General features: G+C 51.4%; 1 protein-coding gene across 1 annotated transcript in view; it reads left to right on the forward strand.

Annotated features, from left to right (window-relative positions):
* Nucleotides 1-20398, forward strand: part of TTLL8 (tubulin tyrosine ligase like 8) — a 58971-nt gene that overhangs the window by 4505 nt on the left and 34068 nt on the right. The window contains 7 exon segments of the mRNA XM_082419184.1: nt 3425-3516; nt 6947-7085; nt 7755-7828; nt 9166-9294; nt 10568-10682; nt 12153-12278; nt 19444-19630. Of these exon segments, the coding sequence (XP_082275310.1) occupies nt 3425-3516; nt 6947-7085; nt 7755-7828; nt 9166-9294; nt 10568-10682; nt 12153-12278; nt 19444-19630 (862 nt within the window).

Here is a 20398-nt window from a genome sequence, read left to right on the forward strand (position 1 = left end):
AAAGCCTTTCCTTCATCTATTGAGATGATCACGTGGTTTTTATTCTTCAGTCTGTTAATGTGGTGTATCATGTTGACTGATTTGTGGATATTGAAAAATCCTTGCATCCCTGGGATAAATCCCACTTGATCATGGTGTATGATCCTTTTAATGTATTGTTGGATTCAGTTTTCTGGTATTTTGTTGAGGACGTTTGCATCTATGTTCATCAGTGATATTGGCCTGTAATTTTCTTTTTTTGTGATATCTTTGTCTGGTTTTGGTATCAGGATGATAGTGGCCTCATAGAATGAGTTTGTAAGTGTTTCTTCCTTTGCAGTTTTTTGAAATAGTTTCAGAAGGATAGGTGTTAACTCTTCTCTAAATGTTTTGTAGAATTTACCTGTGCAGCCATCTGGTCCTGGACTTTTGCTGGTTGGGAGTTTTAAAATTACTAATTCAATTTCAATACTGGTAATTGGTCTGTTCATATTTTCTGTTTCTTCCTGGTTCAGTCTTGGGAGAGTGTACGTTTCTAAGAATTTGTCCATTTCTTCTAGGTTGTCCACTGTATTGGCATAGAGTTGCTTGCAGTAGTCTCTTATGATCCTTTATATTTCTGTGGTGTGGGTTGTAACTTCTCCTTTTTCATTTCTGATTTTATTGATTTGGGCCCTCTTCCTTTTCTTCTTGATGAGTGTAGCTAAAGATTTATCAATTTTGTTTACCTTTTCAAAGAACAAGATTTTAGTTTCATTGATCTTTTCCATTGTTTTTTTTAGTCTCTATTTCATTTATTTCTGCTCTGATCTTTATGATTTCTTTCCTTCTACTAACTTTGGGTTTCCTTTGTTCTTCTTTTTCTAGTTGCTTTAGGTGTAAGATTAGGTTGTTTATTTGAGATTTTTCTTGTGCCCTGAGGTAGGCTTGTATAGCTACAACTTCCCTCTTAGAACTGCTTTTGCTATGTCTGATAGAGTTTGGATTGTTGTGTTTCCATTTTTATTTGTCTCCAGATATTTTTTAATTTCCTCTTTGATTTCTTCAGTCACTCATTGGTTGTTTAGTAGCATATTGTTTACCCTCCACGTGTTTGTGTTTTTTGCAAGTTTTTTTTCTTGTAGTTGATTTCTAGTCTCATAGTGTTGTGGTCAGTCTATTTAGAGGTTTATCAATATGAAAAAAAATGTTTCAAAGATCCAACTTTTGGTTTTGCTAATTTTCTCTATAGTACATTTGTGGGTTTTTAAAAAAAATTATTTATTTTTAATTTTGGCTGTGTTGGGTCTTCATTGCTGCATGCGGGCTTTCTCTAGTTGAGGAGAGCGGGGGCTACTCTTCGTTGCAGTGCACGGGCTTCTCATTGCAGTGGCTTCTCTTGTTGTGGAGCACAGGCTCTAGGCACAGGCTCAGTAGTTGTGGCACGCGGGCTCAGTAGTTGTGGCTCATGGGCTCTAGAGCGCAGGCTCAGTAGTTGTAGTGCACGGGCTTAGTTGCTCCGCAGCATGTGGGATCTTCCCGGACCAGGGATCGAACCCGTGTCCCCTGCATTGGCAGGCAGGTTCTTAATCACTGTGCCACCAGGGAAGTCCCCCCAAAAACATTTTGTTAATGTCTCCTCTGGTAATATCTGGTATTGATAATTTGTTTGGGTTTGAATTTGCTGGTAGTTTTCTGGTGATTTCTTTGGGTTTGACTTTGAGGTGATCTTTCTAATATCTGAGATGGATGCTTCACTGACTGTCCTTAGCCTTTATTATTTTCCACTATTTGCATCTACAGCTAAAAATCGCTTTATAAACAGAACCTAGCTACAAGATTCGATACTTCGTATTTTAACTCTCATTTAGTTAAGAAACATGCATTACTTTTTATCCTGATCTCCTCTTTGACGCGGGTTATTCAGAAGCACATTTGTGAAATGTGTGTTAGTCTCCTGTTGTTACTTTGTCTTCTGATTAAACTCCCTGACTTCACGGCTCTGTGATCAGGGGACATGACCTATGTGGCTACTGTCCCTTTGAAATTGGTGAAGAACATCTCCGTGGTCAATTTTAATAAATGTTCCCTGTGTCCTGGAATGAGCAGGATGGCGGCCGTTGAGCGAGGTGTTCTGTGTGCTCGTGAGGTGAGGGTTGGACAGTCACATTCAATCCTCGTCCTCACTGACCTTTGTGGTTGTGTCAGTGACTGAGGGCACTGCCTGTCACTATCTGCAGCTGAGGCCACTTTGTCCTCCTGGTGGTCCTGCCAGCCCTGCTCTGGTTTGTAACTGGCTTTGTCCAGAACTCCCCACGTGTGGAAGCCTTCAGATGCACCCTTGGTGTCTGCTTTGTTGGTTGAATGTATTGTATTTTTCCCCCCAGTCTAGGGTTTGCCTTCTTGTTTTCTTAGCCGAGGAGAACATTTCAATTTTGATAAAGTCTGATTTGCCCATTTTAGCTTCGATGGTCAGTGCTTTTGTGGAGCATCTCGGACTTGCTGCCTTGCCCGAGGCTCTGAGAGCCCCTCCCGGCTCCTGTGCACACTTTCACACTCGCGCCTGTGACCCACCTCCGGTTATCGTGTGTCCCCAGGTGGGGCTAGGGCTCCCCTCTCCGTGTGGACGGGCCTCTGCTGCAGCCCCACCCCCGCTCAGGGCCTCGGGGCTCTCCCTTGCCTGCATCAGTTGGCTCCGTGGATGTGGGTCTCTGGGGTCCACGGGGTGGAGGGAGCTGCAGGAGGAGCAGCTGGGTGAGTGGCCGGGGTGTCCACTGCCTGTCTGCCCACCTGGGATGCTCTTTGGACGTCCAGGGACCGTGGGTCCAGGAGGCGTCGGGAGGTCGGATGGTCTGCTGGGGTGTGTACGCTGCAGGAGCATCTGCCCCGTGGAATTCAAGCCACCATCTGGGATGAGATGGCCCAGGGTGGGCGGGGAGGTGAAACACAGATGTCTGAGGTCCGGGCCTGGGCCCGGCCACAGTTAGGGCGTGGGGAGAGAGAAGGGGCGGCAGTGAGGGAGGGAGAGCGGGGCTCAGGGCAGCAGGGGCTGGCCGGCTGAGTGTCCAGCGCTGGCAGAGGCCAGGACGCAGGGAGTGACCGTGGGATTGGCCTGTGCGTGTGTGACCTTGGCCCGAGCTTGTCTGTGGTGGAGCCAGCAGACGGGCTGTGGAGAGAGGAGAGCCGAGAGGTGGAGGAGGGAGTGGGCAGGGTGCAGGGACGAGGGTTTTCATTTTAATGTTTATATGGACGCTGCTACACTTGCTGTGTGCTGATGGGAGTCTGGTGGCCAGGGTCCAGAGAGGGGCCCAGAGGGGCTGGTGGCTGGAAGGCTGGCCCAGGCAGAGGCTGAGGGCCGACCGAGCGCCACGGGGGGCTGGACACGGGGATTAGGCTGGTGTCTCCTGAGTCCAAATGTCACTTGTTCGCTCTTTCCTTTGCTTTGATGTCTGTTTCTCTTTTGTAGAATTAAAACGAGGAATTTCCCAAGACTTGATTTCTTCCCCCAAATTAGACATATACAAAATAGCAAGACAATTAACGGACAAGGCAATCAAGGTAAATGCTCTTTGGGGCTCAGTGGGAGGGGTACTTTTTAAGAACAGAAATTCGTTTTGGAATTTGGAGAGTGAGTTCGTTGCCTCTGACGCCCCCCCCACCCCAGTTGATGCACCCCCGCAGTCCTGGCCCCCCTGTGGAGGCTTCTGCCAGAGTTACTTTATGTTTCAGCTGTACTTTTGAAATAGGTAATGCTTTCAAAATTCAAAAAGCGCAGACACATACACGGTAAAAATCTCTCCTGCAGCCATGCAGTCGTGTGACTGCAGCTGTGGACACACATCCTAGACAAGGGACAGACTCCTGGTGACTCACAGACCCCCTCCCATCCGCTCCCCCCGCCCCAGGCCCCCGGGTGACATGGTGAGGACACTTGCATGTGAGAGGGGTTTGTGCCCAGGAGAGGAACTCTGGGGCTCGAGCGGGGCAGCTGGCATACCCACCCACTTCCCCAAGGGGGAGGCCTACCTTTCACCAGAATGGGAGAATTTGGGGGAGATAAAGAAGGACAAGCATTCTTCAAATGGGGGCAGATGGCTCCACGGCTACCACTTTGAGAACATGATCCTCTGTCCTTATCACACGTTCGCGTTGCTCAGGCCGGGACAGTGGGGAAGCACTGACAAATCCAACACACATTAACACGTGGAAATGTGCTCATTCCCGTAACTTTCTTCTGAAGCACAGCACACACGTGCGAGTGTACAGATCATAAATGCACAGCTCAGGCTGTGATGGGCTGGATGTACCTGGAGAGAGAAGCACAGCACAGGTGACGTATGTAATCAGCATCAACCCCTGCAGACACGACAGAGCACCTCTGCCCCCTTGGAAGCTGCCTCCCGCCCTGGTTATTCCCCAATCCTGGCAACCACGGACGTGCTTTCTGTGCTTCCTATCATGGTCCTTTCTGGGACTTCATATAAGTAGAATTTAATTTTCAGATTTTCTTCTGAGGCCTTAAAACATATAAACATTCAGGGCTACAAACATCCCTCTAAGTACTGCTTTAGCTGCATTTCAAAAGATTTCATTTTGTAGTGTTTTTGATGAGATTCAGTTCAAAGTATTTTATAATTCATATTATTGCTTTTCATTGATTGTGTGTTACTTAAAACTATAGTTCTTAATTTCTAAACTGGCGGCTATTTTTCTAGTTATTTTGTTATTGGTTTCTAGTTTGATTGCCTGTGGTTGAGAATGTAATGGGTACAATATTATTCCATTGAAATGTGTTCAGACCGGCTTTATACCCAGCATTTTGTTAATTTATATAAAAGTTGATGTAGAGTGCTATATTCACAGCCATCAGGGTAGAGCTTGTTATTTACGTTGTTGAAGTCTTCTAGCCTTATTGAAATTTTTTTGTCTCTGTGTTCTCTAATTTACTGAGAGAAGCATGTTAAATATCCTATTGTAATTGTGGATTTGTCTACTTTGTGTTTCTGCCAGTTTTTGCTCTGTATAATTTATAGCCGTCTTAATGGGTGCAAATGTATCTTTCTGGTGAACTGAATGTTTTCTTTAAATTATGGGATGATTTTCTTTACTTTAGTGATGTTTATTTGTCCCAAAGGCTATTCTGTCTCATATACAGATCCTTTTACTTTTTATCTATCTGTAGGGTTGTGCTTTTGATTTTCTCCTGTAAACAACATAGATTTAGATTAAAAAAAGATATAGTCTGGCACTCTTTACCTTTTAACTGGAGCATTTTGTGCATTTATCTATAATTAAACACTGGTATATTCCCACCGTGTTTCATTCATTTGGTTTGTGCTGTCTGCTCAGTTTTCCTCTCCTTTCATGCTTCCTTGTGGACTGATTACTTTTTATTATTCCATTTTCCCTCTCTTATGTCAGAAATCTTGTACTCTTTTTTGTTCTTTTGTAGTTGCCTTATGTATTGTACTGTGCTGACTTATTAAAGTTAATCAGATTTTCTGAAGTCGTTCCGTTCGACTCCAGTTAAGGAGAGGATTGGGGGCGGCTGGGAGGTCTTGCTGGAGCTGCAGGGCACTGACATTCCTGCTGTTTTCATACTCCCTACCCGCCTCTCCTCACAGCGGCCCCTGTCGTGGTGCACGGCCCTGTCGAGGGTGAGGCCAGGCTTCGGCCTGAGGTTCTGATTAGAAGGGGGCTTGGAGGTCTTTCATGTGGGCACTGGGACTTGAGCTCTCAGCGTCTGGCCACAAGCCCACACGTTCTTGGCATGTGTTCCCAGTCCTCCCACTGGGACCCGTGTTAGCTACCAATGCTGCTTGACAAATCACCATGAATTTAGCTGCTTAAACACACCACGTATTATCTCCTGTGGGTCAGCGGTCCAGGCTGGGTCCTCTGCTCAGTGTCTGTCAAGGGTGAAATGAAGCATCAGCCAGGTGGGGTCTCATCTGAAGGCTCAACAGGGGAAGTTTCCAATCTTCCTCAGCTTGTTGGCAGAATTAATTTCCTTGTGGCATCTTCTTCAAAGCCAGCAGTGGAGAGAGACAGTTTCTGCTGTTTTCAATCTCTGACTTGAGAGAATCCTGGACCCTCTTTTAAGTGGCACACCTGATTAGGTTAGACCCACTCAGGATAATCTGTCTTTCAAATTCAGAGTCTAATTAGGGACCCTAGTGAGTTTGAGCCTCCTCCCCCTGCTGCCCTGGCCTCCTCTCCTGCTCTCACAAGCTAATGAGGCCCTAAGCTAATGAGGCCCTAAGCTCACTGCTGACCATACCCCTGTTCCCTGACCCTGCCCTGCAGCTGCCGCCCTCTGACCCTGTCCAACGGATGTGTCCAGGCTGTGTCCTCAGCAGCATGGGCCCTGGGGCTCCAGCATGACCATCACTCTCCTGCCCACTGTCCCTCGGCTGGGAAGGCAGAGGACGCCAGCTACCAACTCCCTGCCTGGCCCCTGGCAGCTGGGCTCATTCCCACAGTGATGGGCAGAGTCCCCAGCTCCCCTGGTGCTGGCCCTGGGCAGTTCGCACTGCCCCTCCAGCCATTGGTGGGCATTTGTTCCCCCCTCTCCTCTCAAACCTCGGGCAGCTCCCCCACCCCAGGCATGAGGGATGGTCACCTTTGCAGAGAAAAGAAAGCCACAGAGCACAGGCCCTCGGGCCCTGTCCTGCATCACCTTTCAGACCTGGAGCTGCCCTGAGCTGGGGTCTGAGCCTCAGGAAGCACCGGGGTCCTGGCTGTGTTGTGCCTCCTGGCCTCCACATTTGGGGCAGCAGGCACACACGCGGCGGAGTGGGCCTGCCCGGGGGCTGCCCGGCCCCAACCCGTCGGCCGTGCCAACGCTCCTGGGTGGTCTTCTCGGAGCAGAACACGGGCGTCTCCCCACCGGTGCAGCCGGCGTCATCCTGATAGTAGACTCCTCTTACAGAGACAAAATTAACTCGTTTTCAGTTCTTTCATTCCAAATACACTCTTGCAATTCAAGGAAAAGAAGATCTTCTCCATCTATGGACACTACCCGGTGATCCGGGCCGCCCTGCGGAGGAAGGGCTGGGTGGAGAAGAGGTTCCACTTTCTGCCCAAGGTCGTTCCGAGTGTCGAAGACGAAGGGGAAGGAGCGCCAGGTAGAGTATCGGAGGCGTCTTGTGTTTCGGTGTGGGACGTTTGTGTGTATGTCACGAGGACCCAGACGTGAGTCGATTCTGCGGGTCCTGTGCTGTGGCCTCACCCCTGGGGAAGGAGTCACCTCCTGGCCCCCGCCCCGGGCGTCCAGGCCCTGGCGAGCCCTTTCAAACCCTGGTACTGGTCACTTCTTGGTGCCCCACCGTCCATGCCCAGACCTCCTCCTGTGCCTGGATAGCATCCATCGTCCTTTAGCGGCCTGGCCCTGGCTGTCCCTCCTCTGGCCCCAGCTCCCGAGTGGTCACTGCTTGGCCCCCTGCAGTGCCCGCTGCACCCAGCCCCTGGTCACTGGTCCTCCCTGACCCCCCCCCCCCCCGTGCCTGCCCCCTGCTCTGCAGAGTCTGCGTCCTCTTGGCTCCAGGGTCTGCACTGGGCCCCGTCCCACACGGTGCTTGAGACCCAGCTCACGGCCCTGCCCACGTCCCGGGTCCCCGAGCCTGGCATGGCCCCTGGCGGGGGTGCCATGCGGTGGACTCCCGAGCCTGACTCGACCCTGCTCCTTTCGGGACCCATGGGGGCACCTGCTCCGCGCTGGGCCCTGTCGTGGGCCCGGCTGTGGTCACGCCTTCCGGCCATGATGCACTGACATCTCCTGTGTGTTGTGTTTGCAGAAAACAAACGTGCTGAAGGCAAAGGAAATCAAGAAGTGGCTTTGGAGAAAACAGACGACATCCACGATGTGATGGTAGGTCCCCGTGGGCTCCGGAAGGGCCTCAGCTGACGTTTACCTGCCTTTGTGCCGCGTTCTGGGGGGGAGAGATGTGGCAAAGCCACGGTCACGCCCTGCCTCGAGGACATGCGTGCGTGTGCATGCGTGTGCACGTGTGTGCGTCCGTGTGCCCCGTGTCTCTGAGTGTCCACGTGTGTGCCTCCACGGGTGAGCAGGCAAGCTGGGCCTGTCGTCTGCGGAAACCCCGTGGGACAGGCTCAGAACGGCCCCCAGGCGGCGACGGCGGAGGCGGAGTCTGCGGGACGCAGCGCCTGCCTGCGGGGCGGGGCAGCCGCCACAGAGCCCGGCTCCCGGGCCGCGATGCTCCCTGCTGGCCGGTCAGCCGTCAGGGACGGGCTCTGCAGCGCTGAGCTGCCCCGGGAGGGCTCTGCTGGCCGGTAACAGAGGGTCACTGCGACTCAGGGGAGGGGAGAAAGTTAAAACGAGACCAAACAGCGTCCACCGCGAGCAAGCGTGACGCGTTGACCGCACTGGAGAGCTCCTGTCTCTCATGTGACCCCGTGAACAGAACGGAAAGACGAGCCACTCAGGGAGGTACTTGCAGGGCTTACGAGTTAAAAGATCTGATACTCAGAACGTGCGACGCGCTCACACGTCAGGAGCAGATGACGATCAAAGAGAAACGGGCAAAGACCCGACAGGCCGGGGAGCCCATCACTGCAAGTTCCCAGAGCGGATTCCTTTCTGTGAAAGTTGGCCGTGAGGCTGGGGGGCGCCCGCGGGTAGGGGGTGTGGGGAGTCGGCGGGGGTGGGTCCAGGGGGCCGGGCCTGCGCGGGAGCGTCAGCTCTGGACGGAAGGCCGTTTCTCACCCCGGGCGCCCGGGTGGCCACCAAGCCGCTGTCTAAACTTCCGTGTACGATGGTTCATCTCACACTGTGACAAATGACAGTGGCTCTCCTGGGCCCCTGCATCCTGAAGGTGCGGGGGCAGCGGAGGAGCTTGTGTCCCGGGGGCCAGGGAGGGGGACTCTCCCAGGTCCACACGTGGTGTGTCCCTGCGGCCGGCGTGGGCACCCACGGGGGGCGCAGCTCAGACCCCACTCGGGGCCCCTGCAGCCCAGAGCCCGAAGCCCCCCACCCCCGTGCCATCGGAAGCCCTGTGTGGTAGCTGCTCCCACGTGAGCCCACGGGAGACCCTTGAGGAACGTGCGAGGCCGCAGTCAGGATGGGAGAGTCACAGAAATCACACACCGCTTCTCACCTAAACCCCGGTTCCTTTAGTCCCGGGGTGTCCCATTGTCAGAGACGTGAGCCTTGGGGGCTGGGTGTGGATAAAGGTTTTTTCTTGCCAGTCCAGGTTGGTAAAAAATGAAACACCATACTTCCTCTGGACAATCAAAAGGGACATCATTGACTATCACCGTCTGAGCTGCGACCAGATGCTGAATCACTACGGGAAGACGGCGTCCTTCACCACCAAGGTGAGTGGGAGGGCTGGGGGCGCAGGCGGGGCAGCACCCTGCCTCCTGAAATGCCAGCACCTCCGGAGCTGGGAGAGCCACACGGGGACTGGTTCCCTGGGGGCGCCTCTCCAGGACTGGAGCCTCCTGCTGGCCTGGCCCGGCATCAGTGTCCAGGGCCGCTCAGGGCTGCTGCCCGCAAACCGCCCCCCCAGAGCCCCTGTGCCCCTTGCCCTGTGTTCCTGGGTGGCCCCAAGGCCACAGAAGCACTGTCCTCTGGGCGCACAGGCCAAGCCCAAGACAGGGCAGGTGACGGCTGCCACCGCAGCCCGACCCAGGCTCTGGGCCCTGGAGGGGCTCTGGATCCCAGGGGGGCCGGACCACACTCACCTGCGCTGTGACTTCCAACTGCAGGGGGGCACTGCCACACGGGCACTTCCTGCCCTCACCCCCTTTCAGCCGCCAGCCCCATTTACCCTGAAGGCTGAGGTTAGGGGCGGGGCCAGCCTGGGACGGACAGGCCTGTGTGTACCCCCTGGGAGAGACAGGGTAAAGGGGCTTCCCTGGCAACAAGGGCACCGTCCCCTAAACCCTCAAGGGTGACAGAGGGGCAGGGACAAAGTGCACGGCTGCCCCCGGGGCTCCCTGTAGGGCTCTGGCCCCCCCCACATCCTCGCCAGGCCTTGGGCCGCTGGTGTCCTTCCGGGTGTGGACGATGCCTGTGGACGGCCCAGTGGGGCCGGGCTCCCCGCAAAGACCCCCGGGTGGGCCTGGCACCAATGCTCCCAGCAGCCGACAGGGGCTACGTTTCCCGGGCACGTGGCACTTCTCTTCAAAAGCGTTGAGGAGTGGCCCCGGGCCTCTTTAACGAACAGTGCGGCGTCCAGGGGGCAGAGCGGGGGCTGGGGGCGGGGGGTGGCTGCAATGTAGACCCGTGAGCTCTCGCCTCCACCGCTCCTGGGCCTGAGCCCCAGCCCTTCGGGAACCAGGAGGTGGATGCAGCGCCTTCCGCTCTGGGGGCCCCCAGACGGCCCCGCCCGCCCTTGGGCCTGCCGTGCCTGCCACCGGCCAGAGGGTGAGCCCGAGGCCCCGGCCTGCACGTCGGGTCACGCGGCTGCTCGGCCAGCTGGCCGGGGGGTGGAGGGGCCAGGGGGCTGTGGAGGGACCGCTCCAGGAGGTGCCCTCCCAGGAGCCCACTGGAGTAGGTGCTGCCCAGCCAGCCTGCGGGCACTGACACTGGTCCGTGCTGGCCCGGCGCGTGGCCGGCGGGCCTGACGTGCCGCTGTCTCTGGAGATCGGGCTGTGCTTGAGCCTGCGGAGCCTGCCGTGGTATGTCCAGGCCAACCCCGCCTCCTTCTTCCCACGCTGCTACGGCCTCTGCACCGAGAGCGAGAAGCAGGAGTTCCTGGGTGAGTGGCTGGCGGCCTGGCCGAGGCGCCCGGCATTGAGCGCTGGGCCAGGAAACCCGTGGGGCCTCTTTCTGGCCCACCTTCCTGCAGGAGGGGCCCCAGGGCTGAGGGTGGGGGTGGGGTGATGGGGGAGGGCCCGGTCCCATCCCAGCACCTGGGAGAGGCCGGCGTGGGGTTGGTGCTGGGCCCGGGTCTGGGTGCCTGGGGCACACGGGGACAACGGGCTCTGGGCTGGGGACAAAGGCTGGTCCCTGGTCCGATCTGCCTGGAGGCACAGGAGAGAGAAGGAGAAGGTCAGGGCAGGCAGGGAGGGGGTCGTTCGGGGGGGACCCGTGTTTCCTGAGTGCCCATCTGGGAGGCTGTAGAGAGCGGCATCTGCCCAGCACCCCTGCCCTGTGCCCTGACCCCAGGCCGGGGCTCCCAGGAGCCAATGGCCGGATGCAGGACAAGGCAGGGTCGGGGCAGGGGAGAGGTGAGAAGTGCAGTGGGGGCAGGACCATGAGCGGGGACCTCGCAAGATGGGGCGCTGGGTGGAGACCCAGAGGCGAGGGAGGCTGAGGGCAGGGGAGCTCCAGGCCAGCCCTGGAGCAGGCAGTGTGCCCTCACGTCCTCGGGCAGAGGGGCTGGTGATCTCAGGAGCATTTGTTCTGATGGACGGAGGAGGGTGGGTGAGGGGCTGCATGGGGGGCTCAGGTTCTGGATGTTTCCAGGGCAGCAGTAGCTGCCAGGCAGGTGGATGCCTGGTGGGGTGGCCTCAGCTGAGGTGGGGAAGGAGCAGGTTTGGGAGAGAAGTTGCTGGAATATCCAGCAACTTGGGGTGGGGAGCAGCCTCGCCTCCCAGGCTCCTCACGGAGGCGAGGCTCCCCTGGCCGCTGCCCCTGGCATGTGACAGGCGCTCAGAGGCAGCCTGGCCCCAAGCCTGGGTCTGGGGGACCCTGAGCTGCCTCTGCGCTGGTGGATACAGCAGGGCCCCCAGCCACCCACAGTTAGAGCGGTGGGAGCCAACAAACATGTCCAGGAAGGTCCGGAGGGGCTCGTGTGATGGGGAGGGTCCCGGTGCTGTCAGCAGGGGGCACTTCTAGAAGGATCCCTCTGTGCAGGGCTGAGGACACGGGGGCAGGGAGAGGTGGTGACGGTGCCCACAGACCGTGGCCCTGGGGGTGCAGGAGAGGGGCAGGGAACGGGGTGCGTGGATTCTGCCTCTGGGCCTGTAGGCAGGGTGGATGTGCAGCTGGGGTGGATGTGCGGCTGGGGTGGATGAGACTCCCCTCCGCAGAGCAGGGAGGATGAGTGTGGAGGTGGAGGGTGTGGGCAGGGCGGGGCAGTGGGGGAGCACCCGGCCCCCGGAGGGCTCTGAGGCAGGGGTGAGGCCCCCGCACGCAGTGGGATGCCCGGGCTGGGAATGGCTGGCGCTGGCTGAGCTCCCGTCCCCAGCGCAGGCAGGGGGGCGAGGCCTTGGTGTCCTTTCAGACGACTTCCGGCTCACGGTGGCCTCCAGCATCCTCAAGTGGGTGGTCAGCCAGCAGAACTGCAGCAGGAGCACACCCAAGGGCTGGAGGGAGAAGGCCGGTGACAGTGACCCCAGCAACAGGCAAGGTGTGTGCCGCCTTGGCATGGCCAAGGCCGTGCCACCCCGGGAGGACAGTGGCAGGAGGGGCCATGGAGCTGTGCATCCAGGGTGGGGCTGCAGCTCTGCCCCGACCCCCAGTCTCTTCCAGCAGAATCCCACAGGAATGGCGCTCCTGGGTCATGTAGGGAGTCGTGGGCCACCGTGGGTTTAGGCCTACAAGACCCAAATAAGTCCTTTTTGTTGTTATTCACTTTCATAGAACAGTTTTAGGTTCACAGCAAAGTTGAGCAGGAGGTATAGAATTGTCCCGTGTACCCTCTGCCCTTTCCTCCCCTGTATCAACATCCTCCTCCAGATGGTGCATTTGTTGTAAGTGATGGACCTACACTGACACATCATCATCACCCAGACTCCACAGTTTACATCAGGGTTCCCTCTTGGTTTGGACAAATGTATAATGACATGTATCCACTGATACAGTGTCTTTCAGAGTAGTTTCACTGCCCTAAAAATCCTCTGTGCTCAGCCTGTTCATTCCTCCTTCCCCCCAACACCTTATCTTTTTATTGTCGCCGCAGCTTTGCCTTTCCAAAATGTCATACAGTTGGAATCATACGGTATATATGATTCAGACAGGCTTCTTTCACTTACTAATGTGCATTTAAGGTCCCTCCATGTCTTTTCATGACTTGATAGCTCATTTCTCTTTAGCACTGAGTAACATTCCACTGTCTGGATGGAACAGAGTTTGTTCATCCAGTCACGTGTTGAAGGACATCTTGGGTGCTTTCAAGTCTTGGCAGTTATGATTAAAGCTTCATACAGGCTTTTGTGCAGCTGTAAGTTTTCAACTCACTTGGTAAATACCAAGGATCACGACTGCTGGATAATATGGCAAGAGTATGTTTAGTTTGGTAAGAAACTGCCAAACTGTGTTCCAAAGTGGTTGCTACACCAGTTTGTGTTCCCACCAGCAATGATGAGAGTTCCTGTTGCTCCACATCCTGGTGAGCATTTGGTTATGTCAGTGCTCTGGATCTTGGCTGTCCTAATAGGTGTGTAGTGGTATCTTAACTGTTGTTTTAATTTTCATTCCCCTGACAATATATGATGTTAAACATCTTTTAATATACTTATTTCCATCTGTATATATTCACTGGTGAGAAGTCTGTTCAGCTTCCCTCCAGTTTTAAATTGGGGTGTTTGTTTTATTGTTGAGTTTTAAGGGTTCTTTGCATATTTTGGATACCAGTACTTTATTGTATGTGTCTTTTGCAAATATTTTCTCCAACTTTACAGCTTGTTTTCTAATTCTGTTGATGATGTCTTCCACATAGCAGAAGTTTTAAATTTCAGTGAAGTCCAACTTATCAATTATTTTTTTCATGGATTGTGCCTTTGGTGTTGTATCTAAAAAGTCATCATCATACCCAAGTTCATCTTGGTTTTCTCCTATGTTACCTTCTAGGAGTTTTATAGCTTTGTGTTTCAACTTAGGTCTATGATCCATTTTCAGTTAATCTCTACGAAGGGTGTAAGGTCTGTATCTAGATTCATTTTCTTTTTTTTTGCATGCAGATATCCATTTGTTCCAGCACCATTTGTTTGAAAAGACTATCTTTGCTCCATTGTATTGCCTTTGTGCCTTTGTCAAAGATCAGTTGACTATATTTGTGTGGGTCTATTTCTGGGCTCTCTATTCCACTGATCTATTTGTCTCTTTTTCACCAATACCACACTATCTTGATTATTGTAGATTTATTGTAAAGCTCAAATTTAGATGATGTCAATCTTCCAACTTTGTTCTTCTCCTTCAACATTGCATTGGCTATTCCGGATTTTTTGCTTCTCCATATAAACTTTAGAATCAGTTGGTCAATATCCACAAAATAACTTGCTGGGATTTTGCCTGAGATTGCTTTGAATCTATAGATCAAGTTGGGAAGAACTGACATGTTGACAATGAGTCTTTTCTATTCATGACCATAGAATACCTCTCCATTAATTTGTTCTTCTTTGATTTAATTAACCAGAGTTTTGTACTTTTCTTCATATAGATCTTGTACATAGTTTGTTAGATTTATTTAATTATGTATTTATTTCATATTTGGAGTGCTAATGTAATGGTATTTTGTTTTTAATTTCAAATTCCAATTATTAATTGCTGGTGTACAGGAAAGTGATTGACTATAACCACTTACTAGTTCCAGAAGTTTTTTTGTTCTTAATTCTTTCAGATTTTCTACCTAGACAATCATGTCATCTCTGAATAAAAAGTTTTATTTCTTCTTTCCCAATTTGTATACTTTTCATTTTCTTGTCTTATTGCATTAGCTAGGATTTCCAGTGTGATGTTGAAAAGGAGTGGTGAGAAAGGACATCCTTGCTTTGCTCCTGATTTTAGTAGGAAAGCCTCTGGTTTCTCACCATTAAGTATAATGTTAGCTGTAGGTTTTTTGTAGATATTCTTTATCAAGTTGAGGAAGCTCCTCTCTATTCCTAGTTTTCTGAGAGTTTTTATCATAAGTGGGTGTTGAATTTTGTCAAATGCTTTTTCTGCATCTATTGATATGATCATGTAATATTTCTTCTTTAGCCTGTTGGTATGATGGATTACATTAATTGATTCTTGAATGCTGAACCAGTTTTGCATACCTCGGATAAATGTGACTTGGTCATGGTGTATAATTCTTTTTATAAATTGTTAGATTTGATTTGCAAATATTTTGTTGAGGATTTTTGCAAATATGTTCATGAGAGATTTTGGTCAATAGTTTTCTTTTCTTGTGATACTATTGTCTGGTTTTGGTATTAGGGTAATGCTGACCACAGAGAATGAGTCACAAAGTATTCCCTCTGCTTCTATCATCTGAAGGAGATTGTAGAGAATTGGTATACATTTTTCCTTAAATGGTTGGTAGAATTCACCTGTGAATCCATCTAGGACTGGTGCCTTCTGTTTTGGAAAGTTATTAACCATTGATTCGATTTCTTTAATAGATAGAGGACTATTCAGATTGTCTATTTCTTCTTCTGTGAGCTTTGGCAGATTGTATATTTCAAAGAATCAGTCCATTTCACCTAGATTATAAAATTCGTTGGCATAAAGTTGTTCATAGTATTCCTTTATTATCCTTTTAATGTCCATGAGATCTGTAGTGATGTCTCCTCTTAGTTTTATGATACTAGTAATTTATGTCATCTATCTTTTTTTGTTTTTAGTTAACCTGAATAAAGGCTTATTAATTTTATTGATGTGTTCAAAGAACCAGCTTTTGGTTTCACTTATTTTCTCTGTTGATTTCCTGTTTTCAATTTCATTGATTTCTGGTCTAAGTTTGTTTTTTCTAATTTATTTATTTTATTTATTTATTTTTCACTGTGTTGGGTCTTTGTTGCTGTGCATGGGCTTTCTCTAGTTGCGGCGAGTGGGGGCTACTCTTCGTTGCGGTGCACAGGCTTCTCACTACAGTGGCTTCTCTTGTTGCGGAGCATGGGCTCTAAGCATGCGAGCTTCAGTAGTTGCGGCACGTGGGCTCAATAGTTGTGGCTCGCAGGCTCTAGAGCACAGGCTCAGTAGTTGTGGCACATGGACTTAGTTGCTCCACGGCATGTGGGATCTTCCCGGAGCAGGGATTGAATCCATGTCCCCTGCATTGGAAGGTGGTGGATTCTCAACCACTGCGCCACCAGGGAAGTCCCTGGTCTAAGTTTTGTTTTTTTTTTTTAATTCTTTTCCTTTTTAATTTTATTTATTTATTTATTTTATTTTTGGTTGTTTTGGGTCTTCGTTTCTATGCGAGGGCTTTCTCTACTTGCAGCAAGCGGGGGCCACTCTTCATCGCGGTGCGCGGGCCTCTCCCGTTGCGGAGCACAGGCTCCAGACGCGCAGGCTCAGTAATTGTGGCTCACGGGCCCAGTTGCTCCGCGGCATGTGGGATCTTCCCAGACCAGGGCTTGAACCCGTGTCCCCTGCATTGGCAGGCAGACTCTCAACCACTGCACCACCAGGGAAGCCCCCTTGGTCTAAGTTTTATTATTTATTTTCTTCTGTTTATTTTGAGTTTGATTTGTTCTTCTTTTTCTGGCTTCCTAAGATAAAAGCTTAGACAATTAGTTTCAGATCTTTCTTCATTTCTAATATAGGCATTCAATGCTATAAATTCCCCTCTAAGCACTGCTTTCATTGCACCCCACAAATTTTGATAAATTGTATTTTTATTTTCATTCAGTTCTAAATATTTAAAATTTTTCTTGGGATTCTTTTCATTGACTCATGTGTTATTAGATGTACGTTGTTTAATTTCCACATACTTGAGGATTTTTCCAGCTATCTGTATCTTTTGATTTCTAGTTTAATCCATTGTGGTCTGAGAGCATATATTTTATGATTTCTATTCTTTTACATTTGTTAAGGCGTGTTTTATGGCCCCAAAGTGGTCTATTTTGGGAACTGTTCCAAATGAGCTTGAGAAGAATGTGTATTCTGCTGTTGTTGGATGAAGTACTGTATAAATGTCCATTATATCCAGTTGATTGTTGGTGCTATTGAGTTCACCTACGTCCTTATGGATTTTCTGCCTGCTGGATCTATCCATTTCTGAGAGAGGGGTGTTGAAGTCTCCAACTCTCATAGAGGTCATCTATTTCTCCCTGAAGTTCTATCAGTTTGTGCCTCATGTATTTTGATGCTCTGTTGTTAGGCACATACATGTTAAGTATTGCTATGTCTTCTTGTTGTATTGACCCCTTCATCATTATGTAACATTCTTTTTATCCCTGATAGTTTTCCTTGCTCTGAAGTCTGTTCTGTCTGAAATTAATATAGATACTCCTGCTTTCCTTTATTAGTGTTAGCATGGTATATTTCTCTCCATCCCTTTGCTTTTAATCTATATGTGTCTTTATTTACAGTGGAATTCTTGTTGAAAACATACTGTTGGGTCTTATTGCTTGATCACTGTATAATTTCTTTTAATTGATACATTTAATCATTGACATTTAAAGTGATTATTGATATGGTTGGAGTAACAGCTACCATATTTATTACTGTTTTCTATTCGTTGCCCTTGTCCTTTGTTCCTATTTTTTTTCTACTCTTTTTCTGCCTCTTGTGGTTTTAATTGAGCATTTTGTATGATTTCATCTTCTTTCTTTTCCTAGCATAGCAGATATATATAGACATATATAAATTTTTTTGTGGTTATCCTATAGTTTGCAATATACATTTACAATGAATCGAACTGCATTTTCAAGTAACACTGACCACTTTACAGTAATGGGAATATTTTATAACAAAATGTTCCTAATTCCCTCCTCCTGTGCCCTGTATCTTTGCTGTCATTTATTTCACTTATACATAAGCTATAATCTGGATAAATTTTTGCTATTTTTATTTTTAATAATAATTATTAAATTATTATGTTCTGTCAGATCAATTAAGGATTAAAGAAGTAAAGTTTTAATTTTCCCTTTACTTATTCCTTCTCTAATGCTCTTCCTTTCTTTATGTGGATCTGAGTTTCTGATTTATGCCATTTTTTTCTCTCCTAAGGACTTCTTTCTTTTAACATTTCTTGCAAGCCAAGTCTACTGGCAAAAAAAAAATCCCCTCTTTATTTTTTTTTTTTGGTCTGATACAGTGCTCTGTAGTCCTGTGATCAGGTCTCAGTCTTTGGTGAGCCTGTACCCTTGGACTGTGACCTTCACCACTGCTTCTCCTTTTTTCCCCCCTTTGGTGGGACAGGATGGCTAGAGGTGGTGGAGCTGGGTATTTTCCTGCCCCAGCGTTGATTAGGCCCTGATAAAACCCTGGCAGGTCACACTCTGGTGACTATTTCTCCTGAGGGCAGCCTTGTTAAGAACAGAGTGTTCCTTTCCTCCTCTCCCTGCCAGAAACACAAGGGGATTTTCCTCCAATACTCACTGTGACCCCCAGGTCAAGCTCTTGGAGGTAAAACTGACAAAAGTATGGGGCCCCCTAAAAATGACCCCTGGGGTCTCTAACTCTCAGGGTTGTCCACGCTGAGCCTCCCGCAATCCGTCCATTGCAGCAGGTGGGTTTCCTTCCCTGGTGCTGGCTCCCACAGAGGTTTCTGCTCTGGTGACTCTCTGTACCTGCCCATCCGTCTCTCCAATTTGGGGCAGGCTTTTGCCCTGTGACCTCAATTCTCTGACAGATCTAAGAACAGCTGGCGATTTTCCGGTCTGTTCAGCTTTTCACCTGCTGTTAGGGTGGAGTGGCAACTTCCAGGCTCCTTACATGCTGGACACCAGAAGTGAATTTTCACTTTAAAATGGTTATTTTTATATTTTGTGAATTTCACCTCAGCACATTTAAGAAATGCATGTTGTAATCTCCGCAGCAACCGCAAAGCTCGAGCGCTTTCTCCCGGGTCCGTGCTCGCTGGCGGCCGCTGGGTCCATCAGGGCTGCCATCTCAGTGGCTGTGCCTGGGGCTCGTGCAGGTGTCCCCGTACACCTTCCAAGCAGCCTTGTTCTGCAGGCTCCTGCCCCATAGCCCCACGACAGGGTTCAGCTCTCACCCCGTCTCCGCATCCAGCCTGGGGACCGCTGGCTTTGTGTGGTGGGCAGGCCGCCACATGAGGTGGGGGCCAGGTACATGAGGTCTGCCTTCACCTGGGTGGGGGCCTCCCTGTGTTCAGTGCTCCCCAGACCAACAGCGATCTTGGCTCACGGGCTCCAGAAGGAGAGGGTGCTGCGTGGGAGGTCGGATGCGCAGAGCCACAAAGCCCACATGGGCTGGGCCTCTGAGAAGTGCCAGATGTACAGGGAGGCGTTCCTCCCAGCCTCCCGCAGGGCCGGCAGGCATCACTGCAGGGCTGTCCACAAACACCTGTTCTTTTCTCACTGAGGACCAAGTATGTGCTCAGAAGCAGAGGTTTTGTGGAGAGCTCATCAGAAGTGCTGTTTCATTCCCACCCGAGGGGCTGAGAGTCTAGTCGGAGGGTGGGGGGCACGGTGCAGTGGGGGGGCAGCTTCGGGAGGGGAAAGGTTACCTGCCCAGACCCAGGTGTGGCATCCAGGGCGGCTGCCCAGAGAAGCGAGAGCCCTCACCGTGAGGCCCTGAGGCACAGACAGGTGGGGTGGCCTTTGCCTGTGCCCCCAGTGGTGCCACTGCATGGGGGCGGGTGGTGGCCCAGGCTCCACGTGCTTGTCCTTGGGTTTCAGTTCCTGAGAGCCCGGGATCGAGGCTCACAGGCCTCTCAGGGCAGCTGGTGGACGTCGCGTGCAGGGTGTGCGAGGCCTACCTGGGGCGGCTGGAGCACGGGGACATCGACCTCTCTGAAGACGCCGCCAAGGACCTCACGGAGGACGAGTGGCAGGACCTGACCCAGCAGTACTACACGCTCCTTCAGTAAGACGCCTGGTCGGCGCCCTCTGGGGCCTGCCCGAGGCTCGCGTTATCCAGAGGACGCCGGGTGGACTTTAGGGGTTGTCTGGGGACGTTGGCCCCTGGGACGTCTGGGGCGCCTGTCTGGGAGTTGGGGTGCCTTTTTGGGTGCCTGCCCAGGCCCCTGTTGGCTGATAAGAGGATGACACGGCCGGGCGAGCCTGTGGCACCTTGCGCACCCTGCGTGTCCTTTGCGTCATTTGGGGCCACAGCCGCCGTGGGCGTCCCCTTTGCGGCCAGGCTGCCTGGCTGGCTCTGGGTGGTCGGGACTAGCGGGGCCGTTGCTCGGCCCAGGCCTCCTGACTCCACGACCTTCAATTGCCCCTCACTCCCTGGGGGCCCTCTGCGGAGGGCTGCGACCTTTCACAGTGGCCGACGGCGCGGAGCGGGGGCAGAGGCGGGCCAGCAGCTGCGCCGGGAGCAGCTCTCCGCCGAGGGAACAAGGCAGCAAAGCTGGAGCCCTTGTTTTGGAGGGTCTGCCTGCAGCCCACACGCACCATCCCAGGGTCGTTTCTGTTGTTCTACTCCTTTCCTTCTTTGGATCAAGTGTCTTCTTTTTTATTGGATGTAAATACAGTAAAGGGCACGCCACGTGCTGATGGTATTTCTCCAGGTGGATGAAAGTCTGCATATGTGCTCACGGTGTAGCCACCGCTCAGATCAAGATAAAGGACATTCCCAGCCCCCCAGCCCCCCTGGTAACCCTTCCCAGGCAGGACCCCACCGAGGTCA

The sequence above is a fragment of the Balaenoptera physalus genome (assembly GCF_965194825.1).
Source record: "Balaenoptera physalus genome assembly, chromosome: 13".
Classification (NCBI taxonomy): Eukaryota; Metazoa; Chordata; class Mammalia; order Artiodactyla; family Balaenopteridae; genus Balaenoptera; species Balaenoptera physalus.